This window comes from Tympanuchus pallidicinctus, unplaced genomic scaffold, assembly GCF_026119805.1.
Source record: "Tympanuchus pallidicinctus isolate F22 unplaced genomic scaffold, pur_lepc_1.0 scaffold18, whole genome shotgun sequence".
In the NCBI taxonomy this organism is placed as follows: domain Eukaryota; kingdom Metazoa; phylum Chordata; class Aves; order Galliformes; family Phasianidae; genus Tympanuchus; species Tympanuchus pallidicinctus.
Window position 1 is genome coordinate 12,648,350 of NW_026294699.1, and position 22,816 is coordinate 12,671,165.

Consider the following 22,816-nt stretch of genomic DNA (forward strand, 5'->3'; position numbering starts at 1 on the left):
GCCGGCTGAGGGCGGCCGTGAGGAACCGCCGCCTCCCGCCCCTTTCCCCGCCTTCTCCTCCTCCTCCTCCCGCCGTCCACCACACGCCCGCGGCTCCCGCAGGCGGCACGGCCCGGGGTCTGCGCCATGGCCGCCATCCAGAACCTGCAGCTGTGGTGCAAGCAGCAGTGCGAGGGCTACCGCGATGTCAGCATCACCAACATGACCACGTCGTTCCGCGACGGGCTGGCCTTCTGCGCCATCCTGCACCGCCACCGCCCCGACCTCATGTGAGTACCGGCACCGCAGGGCGCAGCCCGTCCCGTCCCCTCAGCCCACGCTGCCCTCCGCCGCTCCGTTAGCACCGGCGCTGTGACTCTATGAGCAGCGAGCCGCTTTTCCTCCCTCCTTCCTTCCTTCCTTCCTTCCTTCCTTCCTTCCTTCCCTCCTCCTGCAGGGAGCCGCGGCTGTACGATAAACCTTTTAAAAACGTCCTTTCTGTTGCACGACGTCTTCAGGCATCGCTTTGGGGTTTCCCTCTTCGCTGTGTGTTTGTTGAGTCCTGGCGAAGCGGGCACACGGCCCGGCGCTGCGTCCTGCCGTTTTCCCAGCCGCGGTTCTGGCCGTGGGAGGCGAAGCGCTGCCAGCCTTTGCTGCTTCCTTTACTGTCGTCCCGTGGTTTTTGACCTGCCTCTGCTCGAAACGTAACGGCTGGGTTAGAGAACTGTTAAAGGAAATTGGAAAATGACTAGGAAGCATCCTAGTTTTTGTCGTTTTTGTTTTTAATCTCATTGCACTTTGGGGTGGGGGATTGAGGAGGGAGCAGGCAACCGAGCAGCACAGCCCAGGTGTGTTGGTTTAAGCATTAGGTCATTCCCAGCGAGACGTGGCTGACTGGGGTGTGTGTTCTGTACTGGAGTTTTCCAGTTGTTTCTTGAATTCCGCCTTCCCTTGTTCTCTCAGTGCAGCCTGACACCTCTCTATGTGCAGAGATCTTTTATTGCTGTCTTACTGCTGGTGGAAGCCCGAGGAGAAGCTGTTTGTCGCTCACTCCTCTCTATAGCTTTGAAACTTGGAAGGGGCCAGAGCAGCCTTGAGAACAGCAGGCTGCAGGAACTTCTGCATGCCTGCTCTGCCTTTCCTTTCCTGCCCATGCCTGGGCTGTCACCATGGTGTTGCTGCGTGTGGCTTCCTGACGTGCTGTCACATCCACGTGGCTCCAAATATTTCCCTTCCTTCCATTCATTCACAGTCCCAAAGGTATGAAGTATCAGAGCAGAAAGGCTGATATGATGGGAGGTGCTCACAGAAGGCCTGGGGCCGCTTCCTGGCCAGCCCTGCTGCCAGCCCATCCAGAGTGTGGGTGTGAGCAGGGCCCAGCAGCTGGGGAACTGGGATCGTCAAGCTGACCCCCTTTAGCAGGTTGTTACAGTCCTAGAAGCACGCTGAGGGTTGTAGATAGATGTATCTAAAGTAAATGTTTCTGTGTTGGAGAGCAGAAAGGATCCCTGCAGCATCTCTGATCCTGCTGAACTCCTCTCATGCTGGAAATCCTGAAGGACTTTGCAGAAACCCTTTTTGACTTTGGCCAGCTCTGCAAGGCTGCCTGGGGGTGAAAGTAAGAGAAGCTTTTGGTACGACTTCCCTCCTCAGTGTCAGTGGTGCAATGTTGGAAATCGCCAGGTATACCCTTGGCTGGCCAAAGTCCTGCTTGAAAGTAAATTACGCTTTCAAAGAGTCGTCATTTCGGGCTGTCACATGTACCTCAGCTCCCAGGGCTGAGTACTTGTGCAGCTTCCCTGGGAATCTATAAAAGCCCTTTTGGCAGTTTGGCAGCTGGGTGTACATGTGGCTGTGATTTTTGCTTCCCGGGGGCTCAAAAGTGGTTTATCCTGAGCACTTCCTTGCTCCTAGAAAAGTTGAGGATTAAATGCATCGTACTGAAAACAAAACCAGAATTAAGTAACTGGTGTTTGGCGAGGCGGTGTTTGCTGTAGCTCCTGTATATAAATTGCCTGCAGGACACGATGCAGTCACGGCAGCAGAGTTTTGTAACATCGTGTTTTTCATCTTGGTTTACATTCTTGGGCTGAGGAGTGCACGATATGGAGAGGTGATTTCTCCTTGAAAGAGCCTGAGAAATTCACAGGAAAACTTGAAGCAATTACAAAGTGTGGTAATAATCATGTGCTTCTCTTGTGGGTTCCATGGGTCAGAGGGCAGGTTGGTGCAGGGCTCTTCCCTGTTCTTGTTTTCTTGCCAGGAAACATACGGACAGTGTGATAACTCCTCTCAGGCTTAGGGAATTCTGTATGTTATCAGTGAGCAGGGCGGGCTGTGTAAAATTAGAAACCCACTTCCAATTCACTTCCCGCTCACCCAGGGATGCGCAGACAGACTGAGCTCTGGGGGAGCGGAGGCACACACTGAATTGCCATGGAAATCTGTTTCTCTTTCGTCCCAGATGAAGTGTGTGTGGTACCCATGGGTGTGAGCCCATTTTCTGGGATGGTGGCAGAGCACTGAAGTCCCTCTGGTCAGAGGGCGTGCATCCTCACAGCAATGTGCCCAGCTCTGCAGCTGCTGGGTGTGATGGCACTGGCTGAGCCAGCTCCAGCTGGAGGTTTCTCTGCTCCCCATCCGATAAGTGAGTTAAAAGCAGCAGGAGAGCCGCCCACACTCACTCTGTTATCGATGCCAGATGTCGAGTGAAGCTTTCTATTAAGCTCATTCTCTTCATCCTGGATCCTACTCGTTCCCAGAGTGCTGGCAGTGTTTAGCTTAGCGTTCTGGGAATGGGATGGTTGTGAAATCCCCCTAGACAGCTGTACGCTTGGGCATGCATGTTTGGTGGCCAGAACAGAGCAGCTGTTTGCACCCGTTCCTCCAGCAGCATCTTCTGGGTCGCTGTCAGCTCAGCCAGGCAGGATGAAGCTGTGAGCTGCCAATATGGTCAGTTGATAGCCTCTGGACTTTCCCTTCTCAGTCTGCTCCAAGGTGAAGACTCAGGGAGTGCAGCATCAGCACAGAGGAAGCACACGTGCTTTCAGAGGTCTGTGGCATGCTTTGTGAGCACTGGGTCTGCACAGCTGGAGCAGTGGGTGGCTGCAGAGATTTTTGGGTGCAGGAAATGCTTGGCCACTTTTTGCTAAGAGATGGACGTTCTGGAGAGCTAAAAGCTTAACTTCTATTCCCTTTCTTGTGTACTCCACTCTGATTTGTTTCCAGCACTGGAGGCACTCTCCTGGATCAGGTTTATGTTTCTCACCTCTTCTGATTAATTCAGTTGCCTGTGTTTCCTCAGTGGAGAACTCCTACTTCTCCGTTTGTATTAGCTTTGCTTTCTTAGAATCGCATTGGTTTGGAGAGCTTTGATATTCCAAGATAGGGGGTGCACCAGCAAGATCAACTTCCTGAAGAAATACTGTATGCAAACTGTTCACCCAAATACCCAGGGAAGCAGAGAAGCTGTGAGGGCACAAAGTTCTTGAAATGACCAAGGGATCTCGTTGTTTGCATTCTCCTTGGGGAACAGGTGGGGATTTTAAGTGTTCACCATCAGAGATTCATGTTTTTAGGTCCCTGTTCTGTTCCACACAAGTGGGGTGCTGAACAAACAATCATATTGCCAACAGCGTTCAGCAAGGTGTGCGGGCCACAGGCTGGCAATAAATAGGTCACTGCTGTCACTGAGCTGGCACAGATCTCCTTCAGGCCTGTCCCACATCTGCATTTTGATGTGCTGATGCAGAGCAGAGCCACGACCTGTTGTGGCATTGTGTTTCCAGCCCCTAGCTGTGTGCTCTACTCCCAGTCCCACCGTCCCCTCCTCCCTTGGTGCTGTGTTACACCTCTGCATGGCCGAGCAAGCTGCAGCTCCTTGCTGCCTTGCAGGTGTTTTCCTGTGCTCAGGGTGTTCATGTTGTAGAGTCTTCGTTGGCAGCAGAACCGGCAGTGAGGCAGGGAGCTCCAACGCTTCCTTTGGCTGGCTCTTAAAAAAGCTGATTTTCTTGCCTGGCACAAAACAGTGATTGTATCTATTGTTTCCCTGAAACTTTTTGTTCTGTAGTTATTTTCATCTATTATCACAGGCAAGGGAAGTCTTGTGGCAGGATCACTGCTTGGTGAAAAGCCTCTGCGAGTCCCTTTGCATTTGCACAGGATAAGAGTATGTGATTTAAAGCTGGGATGTGCCTTGTCTTCGTGTGCTTCTTGGGGGAGTCTGACCTGCTGCTTCCTGTTTGTTCTCTCCTTATCCAACATAGCAGCCCCCGATGTGGAAAACGGGGGAGGTGTCCTGGGCTGTGTGTGAGATCTGTAGTGCTGCCTTTATAATGTGATGCTCAGCTTTCTATATGAAGTGGACAAAGCACCTGGCTTGGTCCTTGCTGTTACAAGTAGTGGAAAAAGTTCCCCTGCTGCACGGCAGATCATGTGTTTGCCTCATGAATAGATTGCTGTGAGCTGGCTCTGCCCTGGCTTTAGCACTGCTACCCACACTCTTCTGGAGGTGAGGCCAGCAGGGGTGAAGCAGCATCAGTTACAGAAGGCCTGCATACAAACGTGCAAAGCTGGTGGTGTAGCACTTGTTTGTTAGTGAGAGTTTCCTTGCTGATAAAAGCCTTGCACTCAGCTTTGTACCAACAAGTACCTTGCATTGTAAAGCAAAACTGAATTATTGGAAAGGAGCTGACCTTATGCATTGCCTGGGCAGGAGGAAGCAATGTTGGAAGCAGGGCTGCCTTCCAGAAGTCAGTACGTAGCCCCAGGTTAGCAGTCTTGGTAAGTTTAAAACCAGCTGATGGTGAATGTTTCCTAAGGAAGGGACACACTCTGCTGAGAGAGAGAAAGCACGCTGTGTGGGCTCTGCTTCCAAGGCACAGGCTGCCTCATGCTCTCTGGTCTGTCCTTCCAGTTCCCTGTTTTCAAGGTGTGACACCTGCATGGGACCAGAGAGCACGTGTTGGGGGACAGCAAGTGGTGGAGACAGGAAAAGGGAGGTGATGTTCAGAGCCAGTGAAAGGGCAGGAGGATTGCTGACTTTGGCTTGTAACTGCAGATAGTAATTGTCTCTTCCTTTTTGGTTATTGGCTGTGATTACAAATCAAAGGTGACAGCCCCAGGGAGAGGAGAACTAGATTTTTACAAGCAACTTTGGTGTAACCAATTGCAGAACTGTGTTGTGGGCAAAGGTATTTCTCATGCAGATGCTTGATACTGGAGGAGGAAAGAGGATTAGAAGCCAGAACTTGTGTACTGGTGGAACCAGCAGCATCTGAGGTCAGAGGACATGAATGCATTGAAGGAGGGTGAGATGCATGCGGCATTGGAGGTACCCAGCCCTTCTCCAGTGTGTGAGATCTACCTGTGGGATGACAAACTGGAGGCAGTTTGGATGTGTCTGCTTGGAAAGTATTTCTAGGGAAAGAGTGTTGCAAGTCTGGCTGGAAGCCATAGGTTTGTCTTCTCTCTTGGGGTGAGAAAGAAGCAAGGCTTTCTGCGGGGGATAAAAGAAAAAAGAAAGACAAAACAAATCAAAAGCATGAGTTAGAATTTGCTACTGGCTGTTTCAGCAGCCCCCCTGAATCTGCAGGGCATCGGCATGACCTGTCTGCAGGAGGCTGTGGAAGTCAGCCCTGCGAGGGTAGCTGTGCCAGCAATGTGCTGTGCTGCCCGTGGGCAGACGGCTGTGCCTGCTGGGGCTCCTGCCCACCCCTGCCCCAGGAGGTGCAGCAGATCTGTGGCCCTCTGCAGGCTCAGGTGGGGATCTGCCACATTGCTCCCTCTGCTGCGTCTCTGGAAAAGAAGAGTGGGAGAAGGTGCTCTGTCCCCCACATGAGTGGGGCTCAGAGAGGTTTGAGAAGCTGGAAGTGAAGCAGCTTGCTCTATGTCACCAGCCTGAGATTTTTCTTTCTGTGTTTCAGAAACTTCGATTCCCTCAGTAAAGAAAATGTGTATGAGAACAACAAGTTGGTAAGTGGCCTTTCATGCTTTACTTTTGGTAGAATGGTTGACATTCTCATACCCTAACTTGACCAGAAAATAGCAAAGGAAGGGGAGGTAGTTTGATAACTGAGGATTTGGGGAAATGGTGTTGAAAGAATTACAGCTGGCCTGGGCAGTGAGCTTGGTTTCTGCCATCCCTCTGCCTGGCTGGAGTTGGCTGCAGATGGTGGAGATCAGAACATAGATGTGGACTTGTGTACACAATGAGGGATAGAGCAGGAGATGGTGCAAGAAAGGAGGAAGGTAAGGGGTTCCCCCACTTGCTTCTAAAGCAGGAAATTGCTTCTGCAAAGTGTAGAAGTCCTTCCTTCTAGTCTTCCCACATCACTCCAGGATGGGTTTTCAGTTTCTCATGCTCTCTTCAGAAAGAAAGCTGGACAGACCAACCCACTCCTACACTGAATTTGAACACAGGCTTTGTGCTCCACAAAAGGATTCTCTCTCTCTCTCTCTCTCTCTCAAGGATAGAAACAGCAGATTAAAACACTTCTCTTCCCTTGGCATTGCTCCACGCAGCTTGGTGGCTGCTTGGCCAGAGCTCGGGCAGTGAAGGAACTGCCTGCAGCTTCCTCCTGTCTGGACTGGAGCAATGATATCTTCTGACACAGTGAGCTGTCTTTGATTCCAGGAGAGCTAAAAGCAGTGATGCTGTGTGCATTGTGCTCCTCCATGCACTCCTTTGCTTCAGCTTCCTTTCAGCCCTGGTCAGGTTCAGGAGTTGTGTTCAGACTCCAGGGTTCAGTCCTGCACATTTTTCTCCTCCAGATGAGGTTCAGACTGCTTTTGCCGTTGTTGTTTTGGTATCTGGGAGGCATGAGGGTCTCTTTGTCCTGGACTGAGTGCTGTGAGCCCTGAGTGCTGCTCCTTCCCCACGCCTGTCTGATGGTGTCTGTTCTGCTGCTGACTTTGTTTTTCTCTGGGAAATGAGCTGTACAACCGACCTCCACTGCTTTTCCTAATGAAAAGCTCCTTTGTGCCTCTCATAAAAAACAGTTGCTGAACTCTTAAGTCAGACTATGTTTCTTTCCCTTTTTTTTCCTTTATTCCTTGCTTTGTGCCCTTTATTTTGCTTTCTCTCCCTTATTCTGCTGGAGGATGACTTGTTTGTGTTACCCTTTCACTGCTGGACTCCTGCTGGCCTGGCACCTGAGTGAGATTTCCCCTCCATTTCCCCACAGCACTGGGTTCTTGGGCTGGTCTCCTTGGGATGTGAGCAGTCTGATTTCTCCCAGCATGTTTCCTCAGCTGTTGTTCAGACCTTCCTTCACACCACACACTGCTCACTGTTCAGTATATTTTTTTCAAGGGCCCTATTACTCAACAAAAAAATATCTTGTCCAGGCTGCAACTTGTCCTATGAGGTCATTTTGCCAAGAAAGAATGTGTCACTTCTCAAGTGCCAAAAAAAAAAAAAAAAAGAGAAATTACTGTTGGGGGCTTTTTTCTCATGCATAAATGTGAGAAGGGTTTCTTGAGACTTGGCATCCAGTTTCTTCAGTGCTAACGGATGATGGCATGGTACATAGTGCATACAGCAGTGGAAAGATGCTCAGATGGCCTCAAGTATTACTTTGCCTCCTCTGTGGCCTCTGTGAAATGGGAGCAGTGGTGCTTGCCTCCTCTGTGTGACCTTGGAGCTCCTCAAGTGCATCTTTAGAGGCCAGCCTGGTACAAGAGGTAGAGCAAAGCAGCTGGGCTGTGCTGGGTGGCAGGGATGTTGGATGTCCAGGCAAGAGCAGTTCCAAAGAACAGGAAAACCCCACCGGTCAGAGCTGTTGGGCAGGCAAGGTGATAGGAAGAGTTCCATGGAATATATTGAGTACCAGGTTACAAGACAAGCAAGTGCCAGGCTGGGCTGGCAGCTGGGGTGACACAGCCGGAGGTGACTGGCTGAAAGCGTGCTTAGTGTCAGCCTGGTTACATTTTTACTGGGATACCCAACGGAAACAAATGGTAATTATCTTGCTAAATAGTAGTGGCTGTTTGTTTCTTCTGAGCGGGGGTTGTTGGCGTGTGCACCAACTCTGCTGTGTGTCTGTGCCAGAGGTCAGATGTGGAGGGGTTTATTATGTTCAAGTCTTGCTTTAACTGTTTCACTGTGGGTTTCAGCAGTCGCCTTCTTTGTGCCTCTGCTCCTGAAGGTGCTGTTTCCCTTTGCTCTGTTGACATTTTGAAAGGAGTGCTCTGAAGGGGGAGGGAAAGGATTTTCTCTCCTAAGTCAGGAAGGAAGAGGGCTAGAGAAGGTCTCTAACAAAAGCCCTATGGTGAATTAGGCAAAGGCCTATTGCTTTAGGGATGCTGCTTTGTTTGTGTGTGTGTGTCCTCTAGAAAAGGCTCTCCTTCAGTGGAAAAACAAAGTAGCCTTTCTGTCCTTTGTCTGACTTTGAACCTGCGGTTTCAGACCACAAAGAGTGTTTGCCCCCAGTACGTGGAAATGGGTAAGCTGGGAGAGAGCTAGGTATCAGGAATTCTTCTTTATGCTTCTCTTCTCACTCTCTAGTCTGGGAGAGATGGTTTCCTTCCCAAAACCAGATTTCCCTATTTTCAAATGGGGGAAAAACATGTGCTAGCAGGAAGCCTTAACATTTGCGCAGCACTCTGAGATAGAAAGCTGCCTGCAAACACCTACCAGCTCACCGTTAATTGGAGAGCACCCCAGGTTGGGCTGGAAGCCTGGCTGCATGCCTGCCAGCCTGGACTGACAAAGCCCCTTCTGCCAGGCCTCACTCACCGCAGCTGTGCACATCCAGACAGAAGCAGGCTGGAGGAAGAGCAGGGGAAGCCCAGGTGAGTTCCTGTGCGATGAGCTACGGCCAGCTTGCCAGGCCAGATTTTTGGCTCCCTGCCTGAATTTCTCAACGCGGTGGCTGGAAGCCACGACTCTGTTGGTTCCTGTAATGGCCGTACAATGTAGGAGTTAAACTGGTGCAGCTGTTCCCCAGTAGAGTTATTATTTGAAGGAGGCTGTCTGCCGTGCAGTTTCTCTTGATGCAGAGCAGCTCTGCTGCCCGGGCTGGACAAGAACCCCCACCTCTTTGTTTTCTTCCTTCCCTAGGCATTTCGAGTGGCGTCAGAGCAGCTGGGGATCCCAGCCCTGCTGGATGCAGAGGATATGGTTGCTCTGAAGGTACCAGACAGGCTGAGCATCATTACCTACGTTTCCCAGTATTATAACTACTTCCATGGACGTTCTCCTAGTAAGTACCACATACATGTAGAGGTGGGCAGGACTGGAGATGAATTTTGTGCTTTTCCTTGCCTCCTAATAAACTTAGAAAGGCAAAACAGACTGCTCAGAAGTATTTTGGTACCAGAACTGTTTCAGTGGGGGGGATCTGACCTCTTTACTCGTTGGAGTAGCACAGTGCTTTTGGAAGGGCATAGAGCTGTGCTTCATCTTCAAAACTTGTGCATTAAAATTTAAATTAATTTTAATTAATTAAATTTTTTAATTAAATTAAATTAATTAAAATTTTTTATGGTACAGCCAGACAGGACCACAGAAAGTTCAACTCCATGATCTACACCACAACTTTCCTTTCTTGAGCAGCTCCATCACTGCCCTAGTCCTTGCCTCACTGGAAAGAGCATGGAGCCTAACAATGCTGAGCCTGCCTGTGAGTCTCTGCCAACAAAACAGCATCCACAGTGGAGACTGTACTGGTATAAGAGGCAGAAAAAAACGATTCCCTCAACTGGCATAATTGCAGTAGCAGTACTTTCAAGCATAAAACAGGCCACAGAGCTGCCAATTGTATCCATGTACTGGAGAGTTTATCTGGGCTCACAGGAGTGCTATTGTAGGCTTGGTTTATATTTGGCTTTAAGCGTGAGCTTAATATAAGAACATGAATGACTTAACTGGTTAAGGTGAATCTAGATGGAGGAGCAAAATACTGAAAACATCCTACATCTTAGAAAGAAAGCATCATTCTCTCTTGAGAGCTGTCTTTTGTATGTAAGCTCTTCTCCCTTCTCATGTTTTCATACAATTAAGCAGGCCTTCTCTTTCCTACCACAACCTCTTCCCTTCCCCCCTTCATTTTTTTATTTCATGTTTTGAAATCATACTGAAACAAATTCCATCATGTTTGTGCCAAGTTGTGGGAATCTGGGTCAGTTTGGGGTCTTTACTCCCTCCCTCCCAGCATCTTGCCTACCACGTCGTCAAGCACAGCACATTTTTATACTCTCTAGTGTCTAACAAAATGCTCTGGTTGCATTCCTGTTGCTGGGATGAATGTGTGTGTCTGAAAATGAGCCCAGCCAGGAATGTGCCCTCTGACACTAAGTGGGCTCCTAATACTATAGCTTTGCCCTCTGGATGAGTGCAGGCAGGACCATGAAATAAGCAAGATGCAGGCCAGAAAGGGTGAGCAGCCAATACTTTATTGAGGTCAGACATTTATTACAGAAGAGTTGAGCTGAAGCTACCCATCTTTGTGCCAGGCTTTGGGAGCTCAATATGTGTGGAACAAGCAGGCAATGAGAGCACAAACTGGGGCTAACATGTTTAATGGTTCTGGTGTCACCAGTCTGATTTGGCTCTATGTTAGAAGAGCCCTGGGTTTTGATTTGGATAGGTGAGAGAAGTCTGCTGGGAACTGGGCTTCCTGTCTGCTCCCTACAGCCTGCACAGACTCCTCTTGTATTCACTGGGAAGGGTATAAGCTCTTTTCAGATAGGTGGTCATTTAGTTGGCTGCTCTTAAAGCAGAGCTATGGCTCAGATAACTGCTGAGTTCCCTCATGGAATGCAGTGACATTCAGAATAGGAAGTGGCACAAAAATCGCATCTCAGCGAGACAGATGAGGAGTCTTGTCTGTCAGAGCTGTGCATGAAACCTTATTTGCCTGGGAAGTCTACCTGCATTTCCCAAAGCATAGGGAATACTGGGCTGATGGCTGAAGTGTAATGGTGATTCTCTTTTCTCAGCTTATTGTGAGTTTAGAGAGATTGTCTTTAATCCGCAGTGAAGAAAGAATTGGGCATTTGCAGGCTTTTTGTGGCAAGTCATGTTGGTTTCTGCATCAGCATGGCCATGACACATTCAAGTGTCTGTTGTTGCAGAATTAGCCATATTTAGAGGTCACTTCTTGGTTTGACAAGTCTGTTCAGTGAGTGCCCCAGCTGGGAGGTGGGCTGGACACCCACAGCAGTGAGGGGTGAGGATGTGTGGGAAGTCTGGAGTGCAGCAACTTGAATGAAATAAACCCTTTGTACTTTGCTGCTTTAGGTGCGATGTGTAAAAGCAGGGCCTGCTTTGGTGAAGATTAAATGCAACCAAACTGTGAGCCTGTTGGGAACAAACAGGTCTTGTTCACACTGTCAAAGGACAGCGTTTTGTATTTTCTATGGAATTTCTCTCAGAAGGAAAAAAAAATGTAGCAGTTTAATCTGTCAAGTTATTCCTGCATATGTTGATATTTTTGCCTCTTGTCTCTTGTTCCACTGCAGAACTGCTTATGAAGAAAGCCTCTGTCTCCTTGTATGGCATTTGCAGGTTATCCATCAGGCACTTCTGGCTCTTCAATTGTAGATAACTCCTAAGTTCATAGGTTTTCTTTACGTTCCTTTTAAATCTTCCCTCTTTCTTTTCTTCCAGTTGGAGGCATGGCTGGAATCAAGCGTTCTTCCTCTGAACTTCAGGAGCAGCCTGCTGGGAAGAAAGCTGTTCCAGGGCCTCCTAAGCCAGTGTCTCCAAAACTGCCTCCTGCACACCCACCAGCCAAAGCTAAGCCAAAAGAAGCCTCCCCAGTCACCACAGTAAGATTTTGAGTTATTCTTTCTGTCTTTAATCTGTTTGATGAACTTGGGAGCATTATGCTATTTCAAAGCAGCCAGTTGTCAGTCTCTAAACTTTCTGCTCATCATGGAGGATTTAATCCAGAGGTCTGGATATTGCACATATTCAGTTGGAAGTCATTGGGAAAGCGAGCTGTGAATCATCTAGTGGTGAATAAGAAATGGGTATCTTAGGACATGGCTATGTTGTTTCTAGCCAGTAGACCATGGGGATGGGGATTTCTAACAGAAGTTGTGGAGTTGTTTTTTTTTCATTTTTGTTTTTTTTTTTCCTGATTAATTTCTTAGAAATAGTTTCTAAAAGCAAAATAGGGATGAAATCAGAGTAGAAGAAAGGAAGCTTCTCTCTTACTAAAGGCATTTTCCAGCCATTTAAATTCAGAGACCTTTGAACTTCAGTTTCCTGCGTGCAAACTGACACCATGGTTCCACACTGCATAAAACAGGGGTTAGCCAGAGCAAGGATTTTGCTTGTATCCTTTCTCTGTCCCAGCAACTGGCTGTGGTCAAACACCTGATTATCTGGGAGATTCTTGGTTGTGTGTGAGTGCTGCCTGCTCACGACTGCTTCTTCCTTCAGAAGGGTGTCCTGACAGAGAGTGGGAACATCCGTAGCAGCTGCTGTGGGATCTGTGGGAGCCACGTCCACCTGGTACAGCGCCACTTGGTTGATGGGAAGCTCTATCACAGGAATTGCTTCAGGTATGGCTCCTCAAAGTGGGGGCGCAGGCCTGTGGGTTTCTGTGGGGCAGTCCTGTTCCTCTGGGGCTTCAGGGAGAGATGTAAGGCATTCAGAGTGCTGGAAAACATTTCCGTCAGAGTGGAGGTTGCCCGGGCCTTCTCTTGACCTGTGCATAAGGGAACTCTTTGCACAGTTTGTTTTTCAGCCACACCTTTCCTGCTTCAGGCCGTTTGTAATTGGCAGCTCCTGTTTTGGTGCCTTACAAACATGCATACAGGAGCCTGCTCACTGCCAGTGTGGTGACTTTGCCCCCTCTGTGCTAGCAATGAAATTGTGCCTGCACTCTCAGCTGTATCAATGACCTTCTCATCCTCTGAAGGATGTGTTCTGAGACTTTCTTACCCACAGGTGCAGGGAGTGTTGGAATGTGCTTCTTCCTGGAAGCTACAAAGCTGGGCCTGAGCCTGGTACATTCATCTGTACCAGCCACCAGCAGCCAGACAATGTCCAGATCTCTGGGCTCAGCAGCACGCGGAACAAACCTGAGAGCACCCCAGCCCCTACTAGTGCCAGAGCATTGCAGAAAGCAGCAGAACCCAAGAAACAGGAGCAGGTGTTGAAGAAGCCGAGCCAGGAAGGCCTTGCTAATTCAACCAAGCCATCTGTTTCATCTTCTGGAAGCTCTGGCTTCCGAAGTCTAAATACTCCATGGTCGTCTTCAGCTGTAAATAAATCAGAAGACTGCAAAGGTACTCCATTGGGAAATAAAACATATCATCATGAAGGTACCACATCAGGACCTCTTTGGACAACCTCCAAAACAAAAACACAGCAGGCCCGTGAAAATTTTTTTCAGTCATTAGAGTCCTCCAGCAACAAAACCTCTGATGCTAAAAGCCACGACCCTTCTCATAGCTCTGGTAAAATTTCCTCTGGCAGAACTGCTGCTGGGGTCACTCCAGCAAAGATTGAGAAGGCTCAGGCACGTAACCATATTATACAAGCTTTGGCTGGATCAAACATCTCTCCAAGCAGGCCAGGAGGACGCAGTTCTACTGGCTCTTCAGCATCTAGTAGGTAGGTACTGTTTCCCTTTCCTTCTTTATTCCCAAGATGACCTTGGGATAACTTGGGAAAGTCTCTGCATGTTTCTTCCCTTTCTCTGACAGCTTTTTTGGATAGGATTTAAAGACAAATAAAATGACTCATCCGAGTCTTTGGAAACAGCATTCTGTAACAAAGGCCTACCCTCTCAAATAGAACAGACTTTCAAAACTCATTAGATCATTCTTTTTTTTTTTGCAGTAGCAACTTTTCTCCTTCCAGTTCCCAGTCACAGAGTCCAGCTCTGAAAGCACAGACCAGCAAAACAGGCTACACAGCACCAAAACAGGAAAAGATCGCAGAACCTCTGCCCAAGAGTCAGACTACCAGCAAACCTGTTGAATCTGTGCACAAGCCAGAGTCAAAAGGCCTCAAAGGTGAGAATGACTGATTTGCATACAGCTCTGCCTGGACACAATAAGCCAAATTTGTGCCCTTCTCTTGGGCGGTTGCAATGAATCCGTCCGTGGCTCCTCGACTTCCTTGCTGTGTTACCACAGAAGGGTTTACTGTCTTCTGGGGACTGACGCACTTCCATTTGTCCCTGTGCAATTGCTCCCTCTAGCATGGCGATTCTTTCTCCTCTGATGACCTCCAGGCATTTGAATTTGTATTAGCTGTCATCACGTGTTGAGATCGTGGTCATTTCTGAGGCTTACGCAGACTTTCCAGATTGAAGACTATGCCTCAACTTCAGGATGATTTTGTGGCTACAGCATGGGCTTTCCAAGCCTCCTTGTCTGTTTTAAGCTGATCTTCCACTGTGGTGGCTGAGCAGTAGGCCAAGGGATGTTGTTTTGGGAGCGTTTAGATTCTCTGCCACTTCCTTATGGCCTGTTTTTTTAGGGGGGGCAGTGCTGAGTGCAATATCTGTATGGAGTTTGATGTGACTCTGTGTGGTCGTTTGTTGTTTTTTGTCTTCCCTCTCCTCCATCTTTTGCTCTCTAAGATCTGAGCTGATTTTGTTGTATTGCTTTCAAAAATGTCTTCATTTTCTCTGCTACTGTGTTTCTGTAGCTGCATAGATTTTAGAGAATTTGAGTTGAAAGATGCAAAATGGCACCAAGGTTATTTACAACCAATTGTATATGAATCTGTCTATGTTAAACTTACTGAACTGGTGCTAGTTTGCTGCAGAGACATTGTAGCATCTACCTGTGTGCATAGCTTATCTCTTCCTTCTGAGATGCGGATCTGGCTTGTATCTTTCTATTGAATCTGATATTATCTTGCCATGTATCTTCACTTAGGAACTGTGAATGCTGGTGAAGACAAGTCTGAGAGCCCAGCAGACTGGAGATCTCGGTTGAAGCCTGTGGCCAACAAGTGAGCATCTTCAAGTTTGTGGGTCTCTGTGAGAATTGTAGGGGAATGTCCATGTCTGCAGGCTGTGTTTGATGCTAAAGTCTGTGTGCATGTAGGAGGGATAAATTCTTGTGTTTAAATGCTTCTATTTTCAACTATTTGAATGAAAAGTCAAAGACGCTCATTTCTGGGAAGGGAGAGCATGTTTCAAGTTAGCTGGACTCTGTGACCATCCCAGGGTGTCCAGAGATCTCATTATGGACCAGTCTGCTAGAGGCATGGTTTCCTACTTTTGTCTTTCTTCTTTGCAGAGACCAGGCTGGCTCTAAGAAGCCTACTGATCACTCACAGGTGGGAACAGGGAGCCCAACACAGAAGGAGAAAAAGCCAACTCCATTAGTTGTTCCATCAGCAAAGCAGGAGTCCGGTACGAAGGATATAAGCTTTGCTTTCATTTTGCTGGTCAGGCAGGGGACAAGCATTAGCAATGCAATGCACAGAGGGGGTGAGGAATATGGTGGTCAAGACAGTGCCTTGGTTTCTGGGATTTTTGCTCTCTACACCTGCTTTGGCTCTGCTTTTATTTGGAGAGCTGTCCTCCCGCAAGGAGAAGGGCTTTGTCTTCACAGTATGCTCCTCTTCTGCAAGACAGCTAGCAAGATTTCACTTATTCTGCCTTGCATAAATATATAATGGTGAGAAGTCTTGTGATACTTCCTCACCTTTCGTTCTTCTCTTCCATCTTTCTTTCATACTGTGGTCTTCTGATTGCTGATTTCTCTCTGTTTTCTTCAGGTTGTACCCTGAGGGGCACACCTCAGGATTATCAAAAGAGGAGGGTTGGGACTAGAAATGATGTCAGCTAGTGGTGAATGCCAGAGACTGTGGGTAATGCAGGGATTTTTGTGAGGTGAGGCTTGAAGTTTCTTGCCCAAGACCTGTCTGTGCTTCTTAATTTAGCTTCCTCTGGTGGAATCCTTAAGAAGAAGTTGATCCCCAGCTCAGATCTTATGAGCTTTCAAGGCTGGAAAGATTATGGGGTTTCTGCCAAGAAGGAGGAAGAGAGCAACCACCAGTTGAAACAAAACACTGTCACATGTAAGATCTCTTCTACCTACTTAAAGCCATTCTCTGCTCTGCACTTCCAGGGGACAACTTCAGTGTGGGAAGCATATCCCAGAGTTTTCTGTGTCCAAGCCTGTAACTGTTGTCACGGGAGGAAATTTGTGTCAGTAGCTTTTTGTTAACCAGGAACCAGCCAGGCCAAGGAATTCAGTGGGAAGGGAAGAAATTAAAATAAGGACTTTTCAGGGTCACTGACTCAAAGCTATGAAGAGTGCCGTCTCCTGATTTGAGGAACTGGGATCTTGTTGATGTCTCTGTTCCTTTCCAAATGACTGGCTTTGGAAAAGGAAAGGAATGCAGAGAACTGTCAGCAAGAGACTCCAGCTGGTGGAACCCACTGTGGAAGCAGCCAGGGCTGCTGCTTCTGGGACATTCAAAGATGCCCCAACCAGTTCTGACCCATTTGTTCTTACTCTTAATCCAGTTCCTTTCTCTTGTTTGTTTTGCCTTAATGCTACTGCGTATCTTTACCCTGTAGTCCTTGCTGCTTTCCCTCTTACACAGTGGGATCCCATGGAGCTAACATTCCATATATTTGCTGCTGGTCTGCGTGCTCAGCTTGTTCATCTCCTTTCCTTACCCTGTCCATCTCTGTCTTACCTATTTGGACTAGAAGGCCCTCAGCTCTGACTGATCTTGGAGCAGGCAGGATGGTTCCATGGGGCTTAGTGGTCTCGTGTTAGTATTTGTTAGCTGATTAGCACTGTCTTTGGCCTTCACATCTGACACCTGGGATGCACTGAAGCTCCAATTGTGTTGTCTGTTTTAGAAGTTCAGCATGTCTCCTCTGCCACAAGGCTCAGCAGTAAATCTTTTCCCAGGAAGTGAGCCACCACACAGCAGTTCAGTACCCAGCATCTTTTCCTTCTTTTTGCAGTCTTCTAGAAAGCCTGTTAGAACAAGGACTGGTCAATCTGTGAGATGTCCTTGAGCTCTTCCACGAGTTTCTCATCAGCAGCAGTCAACTTGGTAGAGAGAGACTCTCAGGAGGCTCCCTGCCCTGTCTGTCCTGTGTTTCTCCTTGTGTGTGTTGCATCTCCACTGCTTTTTTACAGGTTTGCTCTTTTAATACTGCAGTTTTCCTTCCTATCACATCATCTACATATGCCTTTATTCTCTCTCTGTGGTAATTATCCAGCCCAGCCCCTTGGGTATCCAAATACCTCACACTCTCCTGTAGTTATCCTCGCAGCACAGGTGGGCAGAGGAAGCTGAGGCACAGTGGAACAAACACACATTGCTTAAGGATTGATTTTAATAGGTGTCCAGGGCCTAAATAATGCTGTGTAGCTGGGCCATAGGGACTTCTCACCTAGGAAGTGTTTTGTGCAAGGAATTAAACCTTAGTTTCCTGATGCCTTGGGTAAGTTCCCCTAGACCATCTTTGTTTCATTAGTGTTTATTTGATACTTATTTGTACAAGAGCACTGGAGGGCATTTTAAAATAGAACTTGTTGTTTCTAGTGGCAGTAACCCAATACATCTTTTCTGTCCTTTCAAAGCATAAGGGATGTGTTTTGTTTTGCCATTGCCCCAAGGAGGAAAGCAGTGCTGTGGGATCATGGAGTGTGTCCAGCAGCAAGGGGTAAATCAGGCTGTGATGTTTCCTGAGGATACATCTCTCACCTTATTCAGGGTTTGCCAAAGCAAGTATATTGTCTGTGCCCTCTGTTGGGTGGAAGGGACCTGTTGTGCTGTCACATGGTATAGGTACTGTCCCTCAGCACAAAATTATTTAAAGCTTGATGTGGGCTTTCTTACTTTTTCTGTCTTTTTTTTCCTTCTAGTTGAACCCTCTGTTCCAAAAAGCATCCAGAGCATTGAAGCAGTGTCACCAACCAAGGTATGGCTGGAAACCAGGTGTAATGGGCACAGACTGGTGTTGCCAGTTATCCTGGTGATGTGATTGCCAGGATTCAGGTTGTCTTCTTTTGAAGGCTTATTTATATTCCCAGGCAAGACTGTATGATTCTGTGATAGAGATGAGCAGGAGAGATTGCCAGTGATCTCCTGTGCAAGGGGACAGTAGAGGCTGGAACAAGACAGAGCCATAAGTAATAAAATTCTGGTGGACACAGTCTGCTCCAACAAAGAAGGGGGGAGAATGCCTGTGCATTGACAAGTGTGGGTAGTATCATCCAGTGAATGTAGCATACCGCTGTAGTGTTTCAGTGGCCACCACAGTGTTGTGAACAGCCAGCTCTGCATCTCTGCTTACTTGGCCCTTCAGGGCATGGCGCTTCAGCTTTGCTCCTTAAGTTGTTTCCTATTTCTGTTGGGGCTGTGCCTTCAAGAGGCAGTTGGAGGGCACTAAGATGTATTCGTTTCTACTTCCTAGCTGCACCCAGACTACATCCCTGAGGAGGAAATCCAGAAGAAGGTGCAGGACATTGAGAAGCAGCTGGATGTGCTGGAATTGAAAGGAGTGGATCTGGAGAAGCAACTGCGTGGCTGTGAAGGAGGTAAAGGAAATGGGAGGGCCAGCCCTGTTACAGTGGGGAGGTGTGAGGCTCATATCCTATCGCTGGGCATTCTTGGCTCTGCTTCTAGAAGCTCATACTACACATGAGACACCAAGTTACCAAAAGTAGCTGGTAGAGCAAGATAAAGCCTTGGGAATTTTGAACCCATTCAGGGCTGTTTCCTAGTCTATTGTTTGAGCTTGTGTGTATTTGGCTGAAGAACATGGAGTCTGGGGAGTGGAAGACTGCTATTGATCTGGTTTTTGAATACCAGGCCAGACTGACTGTCACGATTGGCTCCAGTTCTGTGTGGTTTCAGAATGGCAAAGCTGAGCCAGCCACATGGAAAATGAACTGAGTGTCCTATGACAGAGTATCTGTGAGCAGCTTCCTTGAATCTACAGGGGGTGGTGTGCTTCCTTTCCTTTGTATCTCAAAGTACCAAAGATAAGTTGTTTTCAGTGGAGGTTGCCTATGGCTCATACAAGTTATTCTGGGCTCTTCTTCAAGCGACTGTGTGTTTGTGCCAGAAGGAACTGAACTGATCCAGCTTTTGGATTTATTTCACTCTGTCACAGATGAGTCCGAGGATGCCCTCATGGTGGATTGGTTCAAGCTGATCCACAAGAAACAGCTGCTGCTAAGGCAGGAGTCAGAGCTGATGTACAAGTAAGCAGAACCAAAAATTCACCTGTCTCTCCACACTCTTCACCTGTGAGCAGTAAGCAGTGAAGGAAAGAAAACGTGACAGGCCACAAAATTATGTGCTATCTGGTGGGATGAAGAGAGCTGCCAGCATCCTGAGGTATTAGCTGATGGGCCTTTGAGCACTGAATGGATAGACAAGCCCTCAGTGTCCGTGATGAGCTTGTGGGAAGGGAAACCTTACAGATGTGATGGAGGCAGATTTCTCCCAGTCCATCAATTCCTACCTGGGTGGTGAGCCATGTAGAGATGAAGCTTTAGCATGACATGAGAAGAATCCAGCTCTGGGTTGTGGAGGGGCACTCATCACTTCTGTGGACTCTTCCAGGATGAAACAGCAGAATCTGGAGGAGCAGCAGTGGAACATTGAGTTGGAGCTGAGACGTCTCGTGGACAAGCCAGGTGAGGATGAGCTGTACTGAGAGTTCTGCTGGTTCCTGGCTGTGCAGAATGCTGCACTCCATGCACCTAGCCCTAGGATCTCCTTCAGATCTGAATGACTCTGCTTGCCAGGTATCAATGCTTCACTCAAACCTTCCTGGCTAAGCTGTTGGTGCAGGCTCCCCGTAACATCCAACCCACTCACATTTTCTGAGGGATGTAGAATTTACCCCTGAGAGTAAGGATAATTGAATTCAGACCTTTGAGAGGGACCTGATGGAGCAGGGAGGAGGCATGGGGGGGAGGTACCGACCTGCAGCTGTGAGACAGACTTCTCTTGTCTTGTGCAGAGTATCTGAAGACACGCAGAGAGAAGGAACGTGAAAAGGAGCTGCTGGATTCATATGTGAACACAGTCAATGATCGGAATAATATTGTGGAGTGCCTGGATGAGGACAGAATCAGGTGAGGGTACGTGGGTGGCAGAGGATCAGCCAACACAAGGAGGCTCTGCACTGTACTTGCTCCACTGTCCAGACTGCAGGGTTGGATCAGTGGCTATTATCTGTACTTCTGCTCCATGAGAGCTGGGTAGCGACCTGTCACCAAGCATCTTGTCTTATATGCTGCTGCTGTTGCTTCCTTGTCAGTGTTTCTTCAGGTCTGCAGTCATATTCGGTGCTCTCAGAAGCAAACAGTGCTCTGAGGACAAGGGCCATGAAAATGTATAAGGCAAGGGAAAGAGAAGGAAAAGCTAGAGATGGGGAGGAAGCCCAGGAGGACTGTGGGAGCATGAAGCTATGCGTGTGTTCGTCTGCTAAAGCAAAAGAACAGCTGTAAGCATTGTGCTTAGTGTTGGATCTTCTCCAAGTTCAAAGGAAGGCTGCCATGTCTAGTTGGATGTGTGTCTCCTGTTGCTGAGAGCAGTTTCCATTTCTTGCCTTCTGGCAGCAGCTCTACCTTGAGGGTTCCAGTAATGCCCTGGCTTTTGGCTCTGGCCTTGCCCAGGCTTTAGGAAGTACCAGAGTGTTTTTGACTGTGATGTGAGCATCTCTGCAGCACCGTGGGCTGCTGGTGTCCCAACCTTTATTCATCTCCTAGGGTGTGGTGTTGCCTCACAACACAGTGAACTCAGATGACTCTCATACCAGCTGAGGGAGGGCCTGGCTGCTGTAGCAATGGACCTCTGTGATCTGGAAATCCCCACACTCTTTATTGCTTTAAAGTGGACCAGAAGTAATTTGCTTATGCCTAGGAATTTAACTGTTTTTTTTCCTGCCCTCAGGGAGTTGGTTGCTTCTGACCGTGGGAATGACAGTAGCTATGATTCTACATGTTTTGCAGTGCCTACCACCTAGTCATGAGACAGAGTAGTTTTTTAATGCCATGCTCTTCCTTTACAGAGAGAAAGAGGAGGACCAGATGCTGGCAGACATGATCCGGAAGTTGGGTAAGGACCCTTTCTGCTGTTAAGAAGCAGCACTGGGTAACACTAGGGCTGTGGGTCTCAACAATCTTTGCATCTGCTCCCTGTCCTGTAGATGGATCTCTCGAGGGCCAGGAGTCAGAGAAGAAGAAGAGCAAATTCAGCTTGTCCAAACTATGGAAGCAGAAAAACAAGAGTTAAACTCAGGAGTGATGTTACTCTGCACGCTGGTGCAGAGAGGACTGTCAAAGGGATGTTCTTTTCTTGCTGCTGCTTTCCTGGATTTGTGCAGGATGGTGACGAGGCTTCTTTCCTCTCTGACGTGGAGACTGTAGGCTTGCAGATCAAAGGGACAGTGTGAGTCCTCTCACTGGTGTGAGGCACACCTTTCCTTCTTTGAATCTAGCCCAGAGCTGGCTTCAGCCTTGGTGGCAGCTCAGCAGGATAGAACTCAGTTTGCCCATCCACTGCTTAGGTCATTACAGTCCTGAATCAGGGAGCACGGCACTGTGTGTCACCCCACAGTGCCCGACTCACATCAGCCAGGGCTATGCCAAGGGTACTGTGCTGGTTTCCAAAATGGCAGTTCTTTCTCCCTCCCTGCATCTCCTTTGGCAGAAAGAGAGATACTATGGGTCACGAGGGATCAATGGTCTCCCCCTTATTTACACCCATGCAAACTGGAGTTTCAGCCCCCGCAGCCAGGGGAAGCAGACACCAGAATTACCTGTGGGTTGGGATGTCCTAGACCCAGAGATGTTTCAGCAGTAGTGCTGTTTCCAGACCTCCTTGTGGGAGTTGCTGTAGGCTGGTTTCTCAGAGCCATGAAGGGCTGCTCGCTGCTTCATTCCCTCTATGGGGGAGATTTTTAACTCGTTTCTCTCACTGCACAGTGAAGCATGGTTTTCATTGCTTTTGGCCCACCATGCTGAAGGCAAACAGAAGTCTTTTAACAGCCTTATGCTAACAGGGAGCAGAAGTGCATAACTGGGTTTGTCTTGCCCACCAGTTTTCTGTGTAGGACAAGCACTCATCTCCTGAGTCTCTGTCCCTGGTTATCCGGTGCCCTCAAGGGTTGCCATGGTTCACCTTAATGGAACCAGGGCAGTAATGAGCAGTGCAAAGTAGGCGCTGGGCTGCTGGCAGTGTGTCTTTCTCCTCCTCACTCAGCCTAGAGTGACTGCAGCCAAACAGCTGCCCTACGTGGCATCGGCCTTTGCACAGTCAACCCTGGGAGCAGGGATAGAGATCGGCAGGGGAAGATGAGAATCATTCGTGATGCCTCTAGCTCTAATGTGCACTCCCCCTTGCTCCCTTCTTCCCTCCGTGCCAGGGTACTCCACGATTTCCCTGCGTCCTGTTCTCCAGCAGGGCCTGGGATTTTTCAGTGAGGGGCTTTGCTGCCTGCTGTGCCCGGTGGCAGAGCAGAGGCGATGCGTCCCTCACCCACGAGGTGGCAGTGGGACTCTCCGTCCGAGGCAGCTTGCCCTGGGCACCGCAGGGGGGATCTCGGTGGGGTGCCCACAGCGCGTGTGTGTGCGGTGGGACGCCCTGTACCTGCCTATGTTTTCGTCCAATAAAGAGCTGCTGGTGCACATCTCGGAGTCCCCGTGTGAGTTTAAAGGTGGGTTACTGGCTGTGCGTTGTCCTGCTTGCCCCACTGACTCACTCTCTGGGGATGAGGGTGTCTGGAGCCACTGGTGGTAGCAGGGGACCTGCCAGAGAGCTGGTCCTGCTTTGCACACCTGTGATGGAATAGCATCCCTCCCTGAGCTCACAGACCAGTTGCAGGTCCTGGGAGAGCAGCAGAGCCATGGGCTTCCTCCATGACATCTT

General features: G+C 48.6%; 1 protein-coding gene across 3 annotated transcripts; it reads left to right on the forward strand.

Annotated features, from left to right (window-relative positions):
* Positions 1 to 51: 51 nt before the first annotated feature.
* MICALL2 (MICAL like 2) lies at positions 52 to 22,577 on the forward strand. 3 transcript variants are annotated; one of them, XM_052680319.1, is made up of 17 exons: positions 53 to 269; positions 5,904 to 5,952; positions 9,041 to 9,182; positions 11,591 to 11,751; positions 12,371 to 12,492; positions 12,881 to 13,549; positions 13,778 to 13,953; positions 14,827 to 14,902; positions 15,193 to 15,308; positions 15,842 to 15,979; positions 17,794 to 17,849; positions 18,345 to 18,468; positions 19,047 to 19,137; positions 19,502 to 19,575; positions 19,905 to 20,019; positions 20,958 to 21,004; positions 21,096 to 22,577. In XM_052680319.1, exons 1-17 carry the CDS (start codon positions 127 to 129, stop codon positions 21,179 to 21,181), a joined length of 2,385 nt encoding a protein of 794 aa, XP_052536279.1. In that variant the 5' UTR covers positions 53 to 126; the 3' UTR covers positions 21,182 to 22,577. The 3 variants fall into 3 exon arrangements, with proteins under 3 accessions (XP_052536281.1, XP_052536279.1, XP_052536280.1); XM_052680320.1 differs by lacking the exon at positions 53 to 269 and adding an exon at positions 785 to 5,391; XM_052680321.1 differs by lacking the exon at positions 15,842 to 15,979 and having other exon boundaries at positions 52 to 269.
* Positions 22,578 to 22,816: the final 239 nt, after the last annotated feature.